The 15,559-nt window shown below is 34.2% G+C and overlaps 1 protein-coding gene across 2 annotated transcripts in view; it reads left to right on the top strand.

The window, feature by feature from the left end:
• TpnC25D (Troponin C at 25D) overlaps positions 1-15,559 on the top strand; it is a 27,008-nt gene extending 11,449 nt beyond the window's left edge. The window contains exons 1-3 of one of the 2 annotated variants that reach the window (XM_014233586.3): positions 9,770-9,924; positions 12,257-12,674; positions 15,155-15,559. In XM_014233586.3, the coding sequence (XP_014089061.1) occupies positions 9,922-9,924; positions 12,257-12,674; positions 15,155-15,183 (450 nt within the window). In that variant the 5' untranslated portion in view covers positions 9,770-9,921 and the 3' untranslated portion in view covers positions 15,184-15,559. Of the gene's footprint in view, positions 1-9,769; positions 9,925-12,256; positions 12,675-15,154 lie in introns of those variants that run through there. The other variant, XM_036366908.2, reaches the window with a different exon arrangement.

Below are 15,559 nucleotides of genomic sequence, written 5' to 3'. Positions count from 1 at the left end.
AGTTTTCTTTTAGAGCTTTAAATGTTATTAGGGCGATGAGAGTCATACCAGCTGTCGAAGTAAATACATATTTTTCACACATTTAGGAACTCGCCGAACTGATTATTGTTCCAAACTTAACTTTTAAGCTGAAGCTATATTCAACGGTATCGTGAAATGTTTTGCAACTGTTTGGTTTCACACGCCATTATCTTACGCTTAAGGTTCGTAAGTTTATATAAATGGTTTCAGACAAACGATCCAACAAGCCATAGTGTGCGTGTTTTTCTTAAAATAAAAGTTCTATAGCTTTAAAAGAATTCTTCAATTATTGTGCGAAATTTTATTAGTCACATAATTTTAAATAATTTAAAGATTTTTTTTAATGATCATACAAAATTGAAGAAAGTCATTGGTTTATTATCTAATAGCGGTCGACAGGCAAAACTCCGATTTTTATAGCCCATACTTCATTCTTTTCGCCGCTGTAAAACTATAAAATCGCTAACTGGTGATTGCCACTTTCAGTCATAGATTTTGTAAACCTTACTAGCTGTAAGATGGAAACCATGCTCAGTTCATCGTTGCGATAGGAAATACATGTCGGTAATTATGAAATATTGCACAAAAATCTCAGCTATGCCTTTGATCTTCCTCAATTATTGCTGTTGATTTTTGTGAAATGGAAAAGAAAAAATAAAAAATAAATTTAAAATAAGAAAAAAAAAAACGCTGCAAAAACAAACATGTTAATGAGCGCACATCATTAGGTGTAATAAGCCTTTAAGTAAACGGAAGAGAGATTCATCCATACATTTCCACAAACATACACGCTAAAATAGAATTGCAATGCCAAACATTAAAAAAAAACTTGAAATTTGTGGAATATTTCGAGGACGTGAAAAAGAAAGAAAGAAAGAAAGAGGAAGAATCCGTGCATGCATGACAGACGAATGGATAAACTCATCTAATTCGGTTGCAAGAATATTGCCGCAATAAGTAGATGTGTCTGTACCATATGATCTATGGATATGTGAATTATTCAATTGCCGTGTGCATACATGTACTATATCTTCATGAATATTTCGGAAGGTATTTCGACTAGCGTAAGACGGAAAAGACTAAATTATTATTGTGCTTTACCCATTTCATATTGCTGCTTCATTTTTATATTTTTATTTTTATTTGTACTTAATGTGTTTGTTTTGTTATTCTATTTTGAATTTGGTTTATTGAATTTAAAAAGGAATGTTCAAAACAAATATAAATTACCCGATACACAGTGATCAATATATGATATGTCGCCACTAACGAAACTCTTCCTGCTCTTCTAGGACGTTTCTGTAATATATATGGTTAGCTGCTTATGTTTTTTCGTAAACTGGACCAAGCAACTCGTGGTTGAAACCAAGAAGTGCTCTGTTAAAACTTGTCATTTACTTCTCCCACCCTTATTCAGTTTCAAGAGAACTGCCCCATAAGTTCGATACTTTGGTTGCCAAATACTAGGTCCAATCGTAAACGAATTAATTAGGTAATACCCATAGATAAAATAATTCCATGTCATACTCTGAATACTAGAGAACAACGGAGGAAAAATTTAAGAGATCTCTTAGCACCATTGGGTAACCAAAAGACATTTTTAAAATAGTCAGTTTAAAAGACAAATAAAAGGAGCTAAATTTTCGAATATCTAACATAAAATGTTTTTGACTTTTAAAGTCCGACTCATATTCCGTTAAAAGCAATAACAAAGTTATATAAATATAATTTCTGTTGTATACGGTTCTTAACATTGAGTTTTATAACAAATATATTTTATTTCAATCTGATTTTACGAAGGTCGGACCTTTGTAAGGAATCGGCCAATTACATACGAAATTGATACAATTCAGAAGAGGGATGCATTGAACGAGCTCTTCGCACATTATTTTATATAACCCAGTCGCATTAAAGAAGCCTTACAACTCGCCTGGGTTGATGGAGGTGACGTACCCCTTTAGCGGAAAAATCGCTACGATTCCAAAAGTTTTTCCTGCCTGTAACAATTACTTCTGGGCTTTTTTCCTTTCCGAAGTTTAATGGTGTGGAGATCTACCACGAAGCAAGGCTCCTGTCGTATCGGCTCGGTTGTCGACATCTTGTTTTCCCCAAAACCTAGAGTCGATTTTATCAATATGTTGAACTTTAATATTCAAGCTTGTTTACAATTCTATTCTATAATTTCTGACTATAATACCATATTTTTTATCAGAGGCAGCTGTGAAAAACTCGTAGAGATGACGCTAACAGCATGGCTCGGAAGATTTTATATAAATTATAGTTTTTCCAATCAATCACTCATCGACAGGCAATGGCAAACCTCGGATTGTATCATTGCAACTATAAAATACCTTCAGCTTTTCGACGTCGCCTTAAAACTAGATGACGCCCCATTCGGAGATACCTTTGCACGATACATATTGCTAAATCCACATCAAAGTGTACATATAAGTATATGTATATATGTAAAAACTGAAAGAATTGCTCAACGGGTTTTAATAGTCGAAAAACATACACTAAAAACTATAGAAATAAAAGATCACCTTTAGGCGGGCTATAGTAGCCTAATTTAGTGTCTGGAACTTAAGGTGTGACGGCCTACAAAAAGGCGAAATTTTTGGGAATTTAAAAAAAAACGACTATATATATTTTTCGAGTTATAAGCGATCTCCGACGGCGTAAAAAATATCCTCCAATCATCAATTAATTCCGGCCTTCTCTGTTGATGAAAAGATATTGTTCGTATAATGACCTACGGTCGAAAATGTAATGGCGGGGTATTTTTTTTAAGTTGAATTTTATCAAAAATTTTGTTTCGATTTTTGATCAGATCAAAAAACTAGTGGGTCGTTGTATGTAGAATAATATACAAAACATGCAATCAATGCAGAAAATTTTAAAAATCTAGGATTGAACTTGATGGAGTGGGTGAACTGAGCGGCTACACTAGAAAGTTGCTACTTAAAAACTTTTTTTTTTTTAATTTTACACTAGCTGTGCCCCTTAATGTAATGCCATTTATTTAATTTTCGCTGATCAACGCCAAATCTGCGAGCATAAAAAATAATGTTAAAATAGTTATAAGAAAGTAATCTATAATATGTCAAATAAGCTTTTAATGAATCAACTTTGTCCATTGGGTATTATACAAATCATCAAAACGAATATTCTCGCCTCTGTGTGCGTGTTCGCGTTGTTGGTGAGTGCTGCTCGGTGACAGCTGATCCCTGAAAGTATGTTCATATGTATTTATAAAAGAAAAAATGTGCTATGTACTGTGGAAAATATGCGAGACCTAAGGCTAGCGGGTTGCAGGGCATACACGGCAAAGCAGCTGGTGTTGGCGATACTGTTGCTGCTTTTGTTGTTGTACGCGATGGTTTTTTGGCAAATAATGCAAATACTTTTAACTTACTATAATCAACTAAAAATATGAACAAAATATAGTGGATTTTCAAAAAATAAAAACAGAAAAGAAAAAGCGTAAACTATAACAAAACTAAAAAACAAGTGAAGATATACACACTAACCTAAGTGAAAGATATTCGGAAAAAACAAGCCACAAATTTGTCGAAATCTAAATAAATTGTTGTAGGTAGATACTGCAAATTACCAGCTGAGCAGCATAATTACCCACCCACAATGTCTCTAAATAAATGCTTTGCATGTACTTATTTAAAGAAATGTTTATTATTGCAATTTTATTGTTGTTGTTGTAGACAGACTTATGGCAAAGTAGTCACTGGCAGTTGCCTATGTTGTGAACGCCCACACCGCCTACTCTTCCTGCCCTTTAATGTGTTTTTTCACCACCTGCTCCTTGCTGCTTTTCCAAAGTGGACCAAAGGAAAAGTGGCGCGAAATTAAACGAAATGAAGCGATTGAAATAAGCAAGAGAGCATACTGAGAAAGTCCATACGTACCTATTACACTAGCGTATATATATCAACATACTTATGTACATAAATATAAAGTACGAGGGTAGTGAGATAAATCAACGCGTTGTATAAGAGCGATCGGATAACGCTAAAGGGTGTTAGAAAGATAAGATTTCGTACTAAAAAAACTTCTCAGAAAGTTTTGTAATTGCTTGACTTAGGATTGCACTCGTTAAAGATGGGCACCAGCAAAGGCAAACTACGTCATATTTTACAGTTTTTCATCAATAAATTGTCGAAAATATCAATAAAATAATGAAAATCTTCGAGTCCGATTGCTATAGAGCACCGTTTCGATTGCTCAGAAGCTAAGCATTGCACAAAAACCGTTTGGCACCATTTAAGTAAGACTAAGGGATACAAAAAAAAAAAAAATTCGTTGCCACACGAATTAACGCAAAAGAACCTCATGTACCGAGTTTCCATTTCTGAATTGCAATTGAAACGCAACAAAATCGATCTATTTCTGAAGCGGATGGTTACTGATGACTAAAATTGGGTCACTTACGATAACGTCAACATCAAAATGTTCCTGGTCGAATGGCGGTGAGTTAGCGCAAACGGTGACTAGGCCAGCATTGACGGTCAAGAAGAGTTTTCTATGTATTTGAGGTGTTTAGCAACGAATGATCTACCATGTGCTGCTCCCTTATGGCCAAACTTTTAATTCGGGCCTGTAGTATCAATAATTGGGCCCAGAAACAACCAGCTTAGGCCAATGGAAGAGAAGTTGTGAACGAGTGATTCTATGAGGGTGGCAATATGAAATTACCTCCAAAATGAAAACAAGTTACTAACAAAACGATGCATAATTTACTTAAATCGGATCATTCACATGCATTTATACTAACTATCCTAAATAAAACCTTCAATTTAATGCAAAAATACTGGATATCTTTTTACCAGACCTATTATTATTAAGCAATGTCGAAATCGTTAATCAAGCTTTCAAAACTAAAGAAGTGGCTTGGTGTTAAAATATTTGAATCAAAGGGCTTAACACTGCAAAAAAAAGCAGCTAGAATAAACCTAACAGATTGGTAATCAATAAAAACAAAATAAAAAAAATTGATTTAAAAAGTAACCCTCGTTATCATTGAGTTACATGCGATTTTGTTATTGTTATTGTCAATTCTCTTGCCTCTAATGATGACGTTTAATATGCATACATACATAAGTATGCATACATACATAAGTACACTTGGTTAGCGTCACTGCGAATTTTGTTCGAATGTTTTTGTTCTTGTATCAACACTTGTATACCAAAATATATGTAAAAAATAAATAACATTTCAATTTTTATTTATAGTAAGTACATACTTTTTTTATTGCTCTAAAATAAACTATTTTAATTGGTAATTATTTGCTCACCATAAAATTTGGTATTTCGCCATTGGTAATGTTCCACATAATGAGCGATTTCTTCTTCAGTTCATTTTTCTTTTACATTTATGTTATTACAAATTCAAAACAAAATTCATACGGTTTAATTTGTTATGTTGACTATTTGTTTTACAGCTTTGTGGGCGTTTGCCAGAACAACAATAACAATTGTAACAACCTTTGTAGTAAGTGAGCTTCGTTGACAGGTAGTGGGTTATGTAGTGGCGTAACCAGGGGGGGCCCCGGGCGGATCACGAAAAAATCATTGAAAATGTTAAAACATTCCGCTCGGAATTCCTTGAACTTGAAAAGTTACTATACCTACATTAGTTTGAGTTTTACGCCTCGAAAACGGACTTTCACGAGTGGTGGGATCATTAGCGGATATGTCATGGTTGTCGTTGGTGTTTCATTTGACTTTACTCACTAAAACTGGGAATTCGTGCTGAAAATCAATTTTCGGCAATCTCTATACCTTTTTGTGGAGGGTGATCTGCTACATACGTCTGTCCTTCTCCTTTCCTTTGTTAAGTAGGGAAGCGCTCTCATCTTTAGTTCAATTCAAATGTACGTTCTTATCAGCTCTTATCCTCTGTGCTGTAGCATTTACATCAGCACAGTTAAGCGTAGTTGCCACAGTCGCAACATTATTGCCAAGCATGAGCGCGCAACAGACTTCAAGATGCAAGTTTTCATATCTACAATTTATCTCCTTTCAACTTAAATAAGCACACTTCACTCAAGATTGTCAGAACTGACAAAACTCCACGCACCGATTCTCTGGATCACTGAGTAGTCAAGGTAATCTACGAGACGAAAATTAATGGACCGAAGATGTTTCTGAAAACGTTTCCAGCGCTGCTGTCAGTGACCTGAAAGCAACATATCCAAACGATTTGTTCGAAGCTGATTTATGTGATGAAATTCGTTTGCTGCAAAAAGTAAAAGAGATCATGAAATGGTACTTCATGAATGCCGTGGAACTAATCAATCTCAACATACGTGTGAATATGAGCATATTTTACCCTCAAATATGTATTTTTGCTTGTACTTCCACCGGCTGTCGCCTCTGGGAAAAGAGCTTTCAATAAATTAGCTCTTATTAAGAACAGGTTATGATCCACGATGGGCAAGGGCAGGTTGAACCTCTTGCTGACGATATTCATTGAACACGAAAAAGCGAGTGAAATCACTTAAGAAACTAGTAAGGAAGTGCTAAGTTCGGGTGTAACCGAACATTTCATGCTCTTGCAACTTCCCAGGATCAAAGGCAGGGAAATACCTTTAGGTGCATACGGTTTGTTAGAACAAAGAAAATCAATATATGTAGTATATGATAGTTTGGGTAATTTGTGAACCAATTTCACATATTTTGGGCATTATATTACAATAGTATATTCAATTTTATACTTCCAGTAAATTTTGTATGGTATCTTACTTATTTGCTGAAATATGCGATATAAAGTCAGTCGGTAGTTCGAAAATCATTATATTAGGTATATGAGAGTTAAAGGAATTATTGACCCGATACAACCCAATTTTAACATACAGCCATATTATTACCAGAAAAGGCTTCTGGAATTTCTATAACATATCTCACAGATTGACAGATATTTTCCGTGAAATGTTCGGTGTAGGAACTAAGGTACACATATTCAATACATGGGGGGTTGAATAGTTTTAGTCCGATGTGGAAACTTTTTGGTAATAAGGTCAAGTAGTGTCTCAAAGACACTATTCATGCAAAGTTTTATCCCGATTCCTTAATTGTTGCTTGATTTGCATACTGGAAAGTGAAAGAATTAGATGGAATTTAAAATTGTGTTATATGGGAAATAGTTGGGAAATGGTTGTCATCCGATTTCGCCCATTTTCATACTATAACATAGAAATATGAGAAAAATGTTATGTATCAAATTTGGTTGATATCGGGTAAGCAGATCCCAAGATATGGGGCTTCACCTAAAAGTGGCCGGTGCCACGCCTACTGTCTAATTTTGAACGTGGTTCCTATAAAGTCATTTCATACCATTAAAGAGATACAATTTAATGTCTCTGGCTTGTTTAGTGCTTGATACATCGCGCTTTTAGTAGTTTTTAACAGTACCGTTATATGGGGAGTGGGCGGAGTTGCCACCCGATTTCACCCATTTTCACACTATCGATAAAGGTGCTAAAAACATTTGCTCCCAGTGAATTTGGTTATAATAGCTTTAGCGGTTTACGAGATATTCACATTGAACCTATTAGGGGGCGGTGTAACGCCCACTTTTTAAAAGAAATTTTAAACTGCAGATGTTACTCCCTAATGTGTATACCAAATAACAGTTTTGTTCTTATTGTGGAGCTTAGTTATGGCAATTTATTTGCTTTTGATTAATGGCGTTTTGAGGGCGTGGCAGCGGTCCACCACGCCCATCTGCAATACCAAACCTACTAACGGTACCAAGAAACATGTGTACCACATTTCATAAAGATTTCTCAATTTTTACTCAAGTTACAGCTTGCACAGATGGACGGACATACAGTCATCTGGATTTCAACTCGTCTCTTTATCCTGCCATACATACTGATCGATTAAAATCCTGTTCTTCTACGGAAAACTTTTTTATTTGATAAAATATCTTCACAAAATTTAGCATAGGTTTTTATGCTTTAAAAAATACACCTATTATAGCTTCGTTTCAGCCGGAGTTAACGTTTTTTTCTTGTTATTAGACGAACAAACCTGTAAAAACACCCTATAATGAAGCTTGATGAATATTATAAAACAAACAATACATATCTATAAGCAAATATATACATACAATATATAATATTATCTAACAAACATTTGCTAACATCTGTGAACTTGAACATTGAAATTTTGAAACGATCGAAAATGCCAATACAGCAACAATACAATTCTCAATGGATCACATTGTTGACTCAGCGTAGAAATTATTAAAATATTTGTCGCATGTTCTTTGCGAAATTCCTAATCGAACAATCACTTCCGCACGCGCACAGCCGCCCTCGCAAATTATATCACTAAATTATTACATTAACCAAAGATCCGTTGCACGAATGCCGACGACAAACATACATACATACAAATGTGTTTGTCGTTTATAATATATATGCACATAAGTATGTATGTATAAAGATATTGTGTGCGAATAAAGTTATACTATGTTGTGGAATCGTGATGGTGGCCAAAATAAAATTTTTGATCTCCAAAAAGATTACGCGAATGCCATTCGCATATATTTATGATCATAGATATACATATATATGGATATGTAGATGTGTGTGTGTAGGTACGATCACAGGAACATGTGTCTGTACCGTCAGTATCCTCGCTGTGGAGCAGACGATCAACAACAAAAGCAACAACACACACACGTCTATGAAGCGTGGCCAAAGTGAATAAAATAAATTCAAGAAAAAAACTCGAAATAATTTGATGATGAACAGTAGCCGCAAAAATTCCAATGCCCACATCTTATAGCCAAAAAAAAAAATAACTACAAAATGATTTACACACAAACTTAAACCTGGCGCGCGGGAAAAAAGGAAGAGCCAACGCAACAACTGCAACAACTAAAGAGGAATCTAAACACACGTAAACGCACAGCCACAAAATATTATCTTGAGCAACCAAATATTCACACTCAAAAATGAATGATCCACGGTCAGATATAGTACATCCGAATATGGATCGGGGGGTACGAAGCGCTGTGTGACTAAGTGGGCAGATACTATCTAGCTAGGTGGATAGATGACATGGCAGATTGAGAAAGCAAAATGCTGGTGAGGGTTTTGAGGTGTCTAAATACACACACGCACACATACATATGTATATATATATGTACGTATATATGTATATTTGGCAGTCAGTGGCGTTGGCGCTAGCGCTGGCACTGACGCTTACGCTGCCGATGAACTGTTGCTGGCAAATGAGTGCCGATGGAAAATGACAGGCAGGGCGATGAGGCTATATTTTGGTGATGGTGTTGCCTGAAGTACCTTCGAGTAAGATCAGACTGCATAACCACATATGTATGTGTGTGCGTATGTAAAATCATCTACATATGTGTGCGTGTGTGCATGAATATATTGTGTACGCGTTGTAGCGGCAAGTGGTTGGCGGTTGGAAGGATGAATAGATGGATGGATGGATAGATTTGTTGGCTGCTTTGGTGGTTTCGTTGGTTAGTTGACTTTACTGTGGTTGTATTGTATTGTGTGCGTGCGTATATGAATTTTTCGCTATATATATATTAGTCAATATGCGCAATGGGTTGGAGAACAAGTACACACACACACACACATACATATGTATACATATATGTACATACAAATGGACTTGATCACATGCAAACATACATGCTCACATACATATATATGTACATATAATGTTATAAATATTGATTTTGCACATTTAGTGTTTTAGTTTATCAACGATTCTCATCCACCGTGGAAGTGCGAAAGTGGTAATCTCCGACGCGATAAACCGAGAACAAGAGTCGACGTGTGTTTTTTGTGATCAGTGTCCCTAGAGGGTGTTTATTGAGCGGCGTTCATATAATCTTACAAAATGGTAATTAGTGTTTGAAAATGTTGATAAAAATGTGTAAAATAAAACAAATATATTTAAATAATAAAAATGGCAAAAATAAGAACAAAATAATAATTTTATAAAAAATATATTAAGAAACAGTTAATTAAAAAAAATAATAATGATAAAAATTAATTTCTTACAGTTTTGTAAAATATAATAATTTCGAAAGCCAATTTTTGAATAAAAAGTTTCTGATAAAAAAATTAATATTACAAAAAACAATAAAATAAACTATGTGCTTAAGAAAAAAATATAAAAGTGCGAAACCTGTATCTAAATGAAGTGTTGCATAATATCTGTTCTATTATTAGAATCTGTTTCATTTTTTTTATTATTTAAATAGCCACAGTTTAAGTCCAAAATATTACCGATTTACAATATTCCGACTCCAAAATATTTTTTTGTTTTATTTTTTGAGAAAAAAATTTTCTAAACAGAACATAAACAAGACAAAAACGTTAACTTTGGTTGCACCGAAGCTAGGATACCATTTACAAATAAAAAAGTTTTCCGTACAAGAACTTGATTTTGATCGTTCAGTTTGTATGTCAGTCATATACTACAACAAATAAGCAGCTTTTAAAGAGAAAATATCTTAAAAACTGAAGGACTACTTCGCATATATACCAAATACACTCAGCTCCTCACGCTAATCATTTAGATATGTATTTTATAGAGTCTCGGACGTTTCCTTCTAGGTGTTACAAACTTCGTGGGAAACTTAATATACACTGTCTGTCTTTGTTCTTAAAAAACTAGAAACTGTAATTTTTGACGACATAGTTCCAAAAACGCTAAGCCATAACCTCGAAACTAAACAAAAAACGAAAACGAACTCAATAAAAGTTATTCGAATTGCCTGGAAAGTGTTAAAGAGCAATAACGAAATATGAATTATAAATTAAGTTTTCTAAGCGTTAAGGTTAACAAGTTTATATAACAAAATCTTTGTTATACTTTTTTTACATCACTAAAATTTTTTAAATTATTTGTACCGTTTCTTGCCACCCTGGAAACTGGTCAGTCCTTGAAACGCATATACATATTTATATTATTTTCAAGAAATCGTTGATAAAATCGAAAAAGTACGTGGGGTTCTTAAAATATGAATATTAAATGTTCACTTTCTTTAGGAAATCTTCGAGAAATTTACTCCCAAATTATATATCTTGCTTTGATCTTACGAAACGAATATGAGTAGTTCCAACCCTTCGAACTCATAGCCTTTTTGACACATTATATCTTCTTTTAGGTATTATGGTTGGTCCAGATTTTTGCAATCGACATAGGTTAGTCCTTAGGCTTGAACCTCACGCCATAAGTAGCACTGGTACTCACTTGGACAGCTATGTACGTTGGTTATTTGTGATACCCAAAAACTCCTACAAATATATCACCAAATCCTCATAGATCGACGCAACGTTTTGAGCTTACCACAAATTTGTTAAGGCGGTTAATGCCAAAAACTTCGATAGGTTCTCCGAAAATGTGTCTAACGAAATAATTCAAACTTAGTCTGGCAAAACCTCTCTAGTAGAGATGAAATTAGCTAGATGTTTCCGCCTCGACTACTTTTAAATAGTGTCCAGTCAGAACACAATTACGGCGAGATGAACTTTGCTATGAGTAACTAGGTCAGAAGATCTCTTACAGTTCACTTTGGACCAGAAAGATCTTGCAACCATGTTTGTCGAGTTCGGGAGGTCCATACAGCCAGCGATAGAGCGCAAGAGGATGATCAATCTGACCGACCAATCTGATAAAATAAGAATAAGGGTGCCCTCCCTAGCAAGCTCCAAACAAGTCTAATACTAAAAAAGCTTGAAAAGTGTTATTAAAATAAAAGCCTGCAATGTTTTGACTTTCTAGTCTGATCCTTTTCAGTACTATTAAAAGTTCAGTTTAGTAGTGGAAGTTTTTTTAAAGCAAAATTTGTGTGGACTAACCAGAAAAGTATACATACGTAGAATTTAAAATCTTTCGATCACGAACTAAGCCGGGCAAAAAGATATGTGGGACATTGTGGACTTTATTATCGGAACAGTACCGAAGTAAAAATACCTATATCGATACCTTGTGTAAAGGGTAGTAAAAAAAATAAAATAAACTAGAAGTCCGTACATGTCAAACCCCCAAACACTTAGTTGTAGTTGAAAGCTTTTTTATCGTATCCTTGGTGAAAAAATTCTATAGGTGTCCAATTAATGCTACTTTTTTTTTGCTGGAATAAAAATGTTTTATACAAGTAGCTTGTCTTTTTTTTTAATCATTACTAATGTTTTTTCTCCACTTCATTTTTAATAATTCGCAGGAGGATGATGAGAAAATGGACATCATGCGCAAAGCATTCCAAATGTTTGACACCCAAAAGACCGGTTTCATTGAAACACTTCGCCTCAAGACCATCCTAAATAGTATGGGTCAAATGTTCGATGAGAGCGAATTGCAAGATCTCGTCGATGAGAATGATCCCGAAGATACCGGCAAAGTGAATTTCGATGGTTTCTGTAATATAGCGGCACATTTTCTCGAAGAAGAGGATACCGAGGCTATACAAAAGGAATTGAAAGAAGCTTTCCGTTTGTACGATCGTGAGGGTAACGGTTACATTACCACATCCACATTGAAGGAAATTCTCTCGGCTTTGGATGATAAACTCTCCTCAAGTGATTTGGATGGTATTATTGCGGAAATCGATACTGACGGTTCGGGAACTGTAGATTTCGATGGTGAGTTATTTTTTAATAAATGTTTATTTTATAAAGTTTTTAAGGTGGTGGCTCTACTAACAAAACTGTAGGAATTGTTTAAAGTGATTTAATATCAGCATACTGCTTTTTGGTAAAAAAATTGTATACCTTTTGTGGGAAATATTCGAAGAATTAATTTTAAGATGGTCGACAGTATCAAACTTTCGAACTTCTGAAAATAATACATCTTATAGTAAATAGACCATGAATGCATTTTCAGCCTTATTTTACTATGTAATACCGATCAATTTAACTAAAAAAGTGTATTTTTTTGGCAAATTCTTGCTTGAATGTATCGTATAGGGTTTCTAAACACTTGTGATGCCTTAAACCTTCTTGAGTGGGCGAATCAAGAACGTCCCAAGACACAAGAACCTTAATTTAACAAAAACTAAATATTCTTAGAGATTTTGAAATAACGTTTTCATAGATGTGGGCACCCGTACTCTTCCAACTCGGCCGGGGGCCGTTCAAAGTTTTCCACGAATGTAATTTTTTGTTTTTAATTGGTCGCCCCTTTGTAGGCAGTGGTAACCAACCATCTCAGCTACTTCGCAAATTTGTGTAGAAGCTCAGTCAAATGCTTAGCAAAGGTATATTTGTTTATACAAAGGCCTAGTATATGAACACAAAGTGACCAAAAATTCTTTTACAATACAGTTTTACACAACCTTCGGATCCGAATGTTAAATTCTTATTAGAATATTTTGAGTTCTTTGCGGTATACTTAGAGTATTCTCTAATGAACTACGCTGCAAATATCTTTAAGGCTCAAAATCTGATTTCCACATGACAGCGAGAATAAACCTGTTGAATTAACACAGGTGGACCAGTAGGTCCGTTGTTTCATAAAGGCCTGCTATGCCTTCTTGAAACATGATGTAGTAGTAGGCTAGAATAAATCTAAGAAAGTAATGTGAATTAAAAATAAACTATGTCTCCCAATTTATTGTAAAACTTGGAGCTAAAAGTGAAGATGTTTATTGATCAAACAGTCCGAGAAGCCGAGTATTTAGGGATGTTCTTTGTACTTTTTCTAACTTAGACCAGGGTAGATAATTTTATAAAACCAAGAAAATCATAGTAAGATGAAATCCATCGGAAACGAAAGAAAAAATAACTAACATTCGAGGAAAAATAATATACGGGCGATCTGCTGTCAGAAAAAGTAAGGGGAGGAGCGTGGTTGAATTTTTAAGGGTTAACAACGGTTTATCTCGATTTCCGGCAAAACTACGAGTGCTATAGAAAAAAGTTATATGGCAATGTTGTAGTTAATGAAAAGATTTACTACTTTTGTACAAAGACTTTTTTCACAAAACCTCAAAAATAGTGTAAAAATTTAAATAACCAAGTTTTTTTTTTTTGTTTTTTAACTTCTACAAACTATTTTTTTCTTTTACTAAATTTGGTGTAAACACTCCGCATGTCCGAAACTTACTGTTTTTTTTTATTCTGTTGGGTTACAACCTACAATGAATTTCTTTTTTTTTATAATTTTCAATGGCTTTTGCACTAGTCTAACTATTTTACTAGCTAAGGTTACTTTTTAATATAGAGTTTTAAAATATCCCATAATTATTTTATCATTGGAATGGTTTCTGAAGGCTATTTTCGTTTCATGCTATTGCATTTAAGCTTAATCTGACTTCGCTGACTATTTTTATCGAAGAATTGCGACTTATTTCGTAATGATTCGACTCCGGTTAAGAGCAATCACAACTGTGGTGTACGCAATTCGACTAATGAAAGGACCTACACCTCTTAAATTGACTTTTAGAAATTTGAGCTTTTACGAGCATATTTATTATGGCAGAAATATGCTCGATTGTTTACCGAATATTACGCGAAGGACGATCGCTTTTAGAAAAACTTTGAGATTTTAATCGGAATCGGCATTGAACCCAGATCCTGTGTAGTAGTAGCGAATTGTTTTAACCACTACAACACGACGACCATCACAGCGCTGTTTCGGCCTTTAGAGGTTAAGTTTGGAAAACTAAAAAATATTACTTCAAAACTACCGTTAAGTTTATAAAAAGATAAAAATACAAACAAAAAATTAACGTCAGCCATAAAATTAGCCAAAATTGTATGGAAGCCTTTTCAAAGCATTCCATATAAAAACATATAAATATCACAAAGCAAAACACATAAAAAACGAGCTAATTTTGGAATTTCCCAACGCTGCCAAATTAAATGATTCCATCAAATCGGCTGTAAAGTATGGCATACCGTTAATTGCTGGTTATAAATAAAGACATTTGACTGAGGAAATTTTTAAAAGATAATTAATTATTTATTGACTGCGGGTTCAGCACAAGTGCACCAACTGAAATCTGCATGCTATACTTATTTTAAGAATACAACAACAACAATAGCCGCATTAGCTGCCACTTGTGCCAATTGAGTTTTTCATGTTTCGCCGAAATTATTGAAATGTTTATTTTCGTTTACAGAATTCATGGAGATGATGACTGGAGATTAATTCTTTTTATGTACAACTACACGCGTACCTACCTATATACTTATATGTTGCATACACATATACACACATGCACACATACTAAGTGGTGCAACGAGAATAGATGAAGGAGGGGAGGCATTGCAATAAATACCAACAATAAAAACAGACGTGCAAATTGTTATGGATCGTTTTGTATGTTATGTTCTACTTGTTGTTGTTGTTATAGTGTTTGATTTTACAAATGTGTGTATTAAAATGAAATTAATTATAAATTTATGCATATTTATTTCGAGTATATATAAATACTACATATAAAATATTATAGACCTTACATATGTATATGTTACATATATATGTATGTATGTATGTATGTAATAAAAATGATCCAAAAACTTAA

Source organism: Bactrocera oleae, chromosome 3, assembly GCF_042242935.1.
Source record: "Bactrocera oleae isolate idBacOlea1 chromosome 3, idBacOlea1, whole genome shotgun sequence".
Classification (NCBI taxonomy): domain Eukaryota; kingdom Metazoa; phylum Arthropoda; class Insecta; order Diptera; family Tephritidae; genus Bactrocera; species Bactrocera oleae.
Note: the sequence above shows the minus strand (reverse complement) of the source record. Positions and strands in the feature narration are given on the sequence as shown.